General features: G+C 32.4%; 1 protein-coding gene across 1 annotated transcript; it reads left to right on the top strand.

Annotated features, from left to right (window-relative positions):
- Nucleotides 1-763, top strand: LOC140987115 (uncharacterized). Its single transcript, XM_073455520.1, has 2 exons — nucleotides 1-347; nucleotides 477-763. Exons 1-2 carry the CDS (start codon nucleotides 35-37, stop codon nucleotides 491-493), a joined length of 330 nt encoding a protein of 109 aa, XP_073311621.1. The 5' UTR covers nucleotides 1-34; the 3' UTR covers nucleotides 494-763.
- Nucleotides 764-3688: the final 2925 nt, after the last annotated feature.

Raw genomic sequence — 3688 nt, 5'->3', positions numbered from 1 at the left:
CATAACATTCACATCTGCAGCTCGAGACTGAAGAATGGTAGCAATATCAATATACAAGGTTATTTTGATGGCGTGTCTTGCCTTGTTTTGTGCTGAGAACACCATGGTTTCTGCACAATGTCAAGGGGATTTCCAAGGTCTTGTACAACAATGTGCGAGATATGTTCAAAAGAGTGGCCCTACACAAAACCCATCTCAACAATGTTGTGCTGTTGTCAAAACAATCGACTTTCCTTGTGCGTGCCAGCGCATCACCACTGATGTTGAGCAAATAGTTAGCATGGAGAAAGCGGTCTTCGTCGCGCGATTTTGTGGGAAGCCATTAGCCCATGGAACCAGATGTGGAAGTAAGTAGATGTTTCTAACATGTTTTATACGTTTCTACACGTTCATCTCGGTCAACATGGCACATGGATATGCATTTATTCACAAGATCCATATTTTAATAATTTTTTATATACTCTCTTCTGCTGCAGGTTATATAGTTCCATGAAGTTAAAAAGTCTCAAGATGTAACTAGAAAAAGCTCGAATTTATAATAATTTCCCATAGTAATAAAACGGTACTAGTATATATGTTTACTAGCTATATATATAGCCTAGTTTTTGAAGCTACGGTGCCAGAAACTTGACACGAAGGTGTTTTTAATTCCCATAAAGTTACCCAAAAGCACGAGACATTGTATATATTAGACTGCTGCATTTGCCAAGAAACACAAGCCCTCTTGCACTTCAGAAATGCAAGCTACACATCTTAAAAATTCTCGTTTTCCTGCGATAATATTTGAGAACAACCCAGAAAATAATAATGAAAGGGATACGGCTAGACGTTAGACATACTATTATTTTCCAAATAAAATGATTATTCTTTCTATTTCTTCATTGAGAGTATATATAAAGTATTATTAAATAGTATATAATCTCCTATAGGCTCGTATGAATTTAAAAATTAATCTCCAATTTNCAATCACATTTTTGGAGATGAGATTTTTAACAATGGAAGTGAGGGATCTCTTTAAATATCTGAATCTGATCATCCATGCATGGCTGACAAGAGAACGAGCTGTAATCTTTACGTCCGATTTAAATGTCATGTTTATGGCTTAATTTTCAAGGGATTGTATGCCTCAAATAAATCGGCTCAGTTACACTTTTAAAGATGTATATTGAATGTTTTTTTTTTGGTTATGTCACCGATATTTACAATAAAAAATAATACTCTTAGCATAAAAAGTAATATTTTTTCATGGATGACCAAATAAGAGATCCGTCTCACAAAATACGATCCGTGAGATCGTCTCACACAAGTTTTTGCCTTTAGTAGTCAATTAACTCGTATTTTTTTGTAAATTTAGTCATTTTCATCGAGTACATATGTAACATTAAAAAATGATGGTATGACAACAAAAATTACTGATAGATCACCACATATTGTTGATCTCATACATGTTAGCAATTTTATGAAAAATAAGACTAAAATCGAAGAAATTGTACATTAATAGATTAAGATTGTTAATACTTGCAACATAACAAAAACATTTCAAATATGCAAGTTACATAGAAAAAACAAATACATAATTTCTCCCAAATAAATCAAACTTTAGTTGTCATTTATTATGTTGGCGTTGAAAATTCATGAATCAATTTAGTCCATAATGGGTAGTACATCGGGGCTACTCACTCAGGGATCAAGCCATGTTTTATTTTGTTAGGGGTCAAAACTCAAAAACGAAAATTTAATTCATATTTTATGATATATATCATTGGATTCATAAATATAGAGGTGGATCTTACACAAATACATATAAAACACATAATTTAAATGTATATGTAATAAATTTTTTTTCGTCTATATACGACAGAATATTGAACGTCTCTTCAATATTTTAAAAATTTCAACCATGATAAAAAATAAAAAAAAAAAAAAGAAGAAGAAGAAGAAGAAGGAAATCAACCATTTATTTAATTTACAAGGCCCAAATACATTTAAGTTTCATGAATTTGTTTTTTTTCCTTGGTGTATTGCATTTGAACCTCTTGTGCTAATTATTAGGCCTAAAAAATTGTCATGAAAAAATAAGTTAAGATAAAATCCCAACGGCATCGTCTGATATGGTTTACATGCGCATAATATTCATAATTAGTATTTTACACTAATTCAATTACTAATTTTAGAAGCCTCAATGCCTAAAATGCCACCTTTAATTAAATTATTATACATATAAGTGTTTTTGTATTCACTGTGGGGCCCGTAGCTCCTAATCGTTATTACAATGCAATTTGAATAGGGTTAATTAATTACAGCGGAAAACGAGTTTAAATTTTCTTTACAATGAGCCCAAAATATGCTATTTGAATACTAAAAATAGTATTCTCGGGACATGCCTCGGTATATAGATATATAAACATATATACTGGGAAAGACCACTAAACCTCAACTCAAACTGTGACTCCCTTCAGAAGTACCCTCTCCGGTCTCCTGATATCCTGGAGTACCTGTCATTGTCCACATACAAAGACAACAACAGCCCCATCTGGGATGAGCAAAGCTCAGTCTGAAGCAACCACAATATATACCACAGATATCTAAACAATGATATATGATATGCAATGCATGTATGTCGTGGATGTATCAGGTCAAATGCCCATCCACTGAGTACATGTCAGAGTCAATCGAATCGCTATCAAATCAATGCTCGAGCTGGCACACTGGCCTCAATCAGGGATAATCGTATGATAGCGTCGACAAAGCGCCATCAAATCCCAAATCTCAATCAATCATCGGGGCCACTAATGTCTATGTTTTAAGGGTCATGTAATACCAAACATAGCATTGTGTTCACAAACCCCAGAATCAAATCAAATCATATCAGGGTATCCAAGGATCATAGCTCAACGTGTATGTCATGTATGCCACATCAACTCAACAAATAAGGCATATAGACATATATTTTCAATCAACTCAGTCAAATCAATCAAACATATATCATATGATACAGATACCTGTCGTATATTATCCGATCGCAACATACCTCAATTCTTCGTTCCAGTCAATGTAGCTTTAAGATTTCAGTATAGAAACTCTATCTACATCAATAACTCATTCTTTTCAATCCATAATTTCATTCGATATCAACAATAGAGGTTTCAAATATCTTTTGAAACTTTAAATTCATATCAAATTCAAATCATAGCATAATTCAATTCCGAGTTCAAAACTTAGTTTCTTGTCGGTTATTCTACCGCATATATTTATCAGAATTAATACTAACTGACAAATAATTCTTCAATATCAATCTAACGATTAAAATTTTCTAATTATAATAAATTGAGAAAAATTCAAAATAACATCACTATAATCATCTCTTCTTCGTTAAAATCATACACTATTCAACAATCTTCAATTTCTGTATGATTTAACAATTTATCGGATTTATTCCAAAAATCGACGAATTTCAAACTCCATCAAAATTATAAAATTTATACCTCAAATCAAAGACCTCGTGTCAACGATCCCAGAACTGAAGTCGGTTCGTCGATTGGATAAACCGATAAGTCGCACGATCGAAAAGAAAAATCAAAATCCCTTTATCTATTTTCTCTCCTCTATCTCTGCTAACTCTGATGTCGGTGAATGAATCACCGACTCACTTTTAAGATTTTTTTTATTTTTTTTAATATTATATTAT

The sequence above is a fragment of the Primulina huaijiensis genome, chromosome 11, assembly GCF_012295235.1.
Source record: "Primulina huaijiensis isolate GDHJ02 chromosome 11, ASM1229523v2, whole genome shotgun sequence".
Lineage (NCBI taxonomy): Eukaryota > Viridiplantae > Streptophyta > Magnoliopsida > Lamiales > Gesneriaceae > Primulina > Primulina huaijiensis.
The sequence above is the reverse complement of the archived record's forward strand: the minus strand, read 5'-3'. Positions and strand labels throughout refer to the sequence as shown.

Bases quoted from the DNA above. Each gene is read 5' to 3' on its own strand.
- LOC140987115 (XM_073455520.1), top strand. From the start codon at position 35: ATGGTAGCAATATCAATATACAAGGTTATTTTGATGGCGTGTCTTGCC.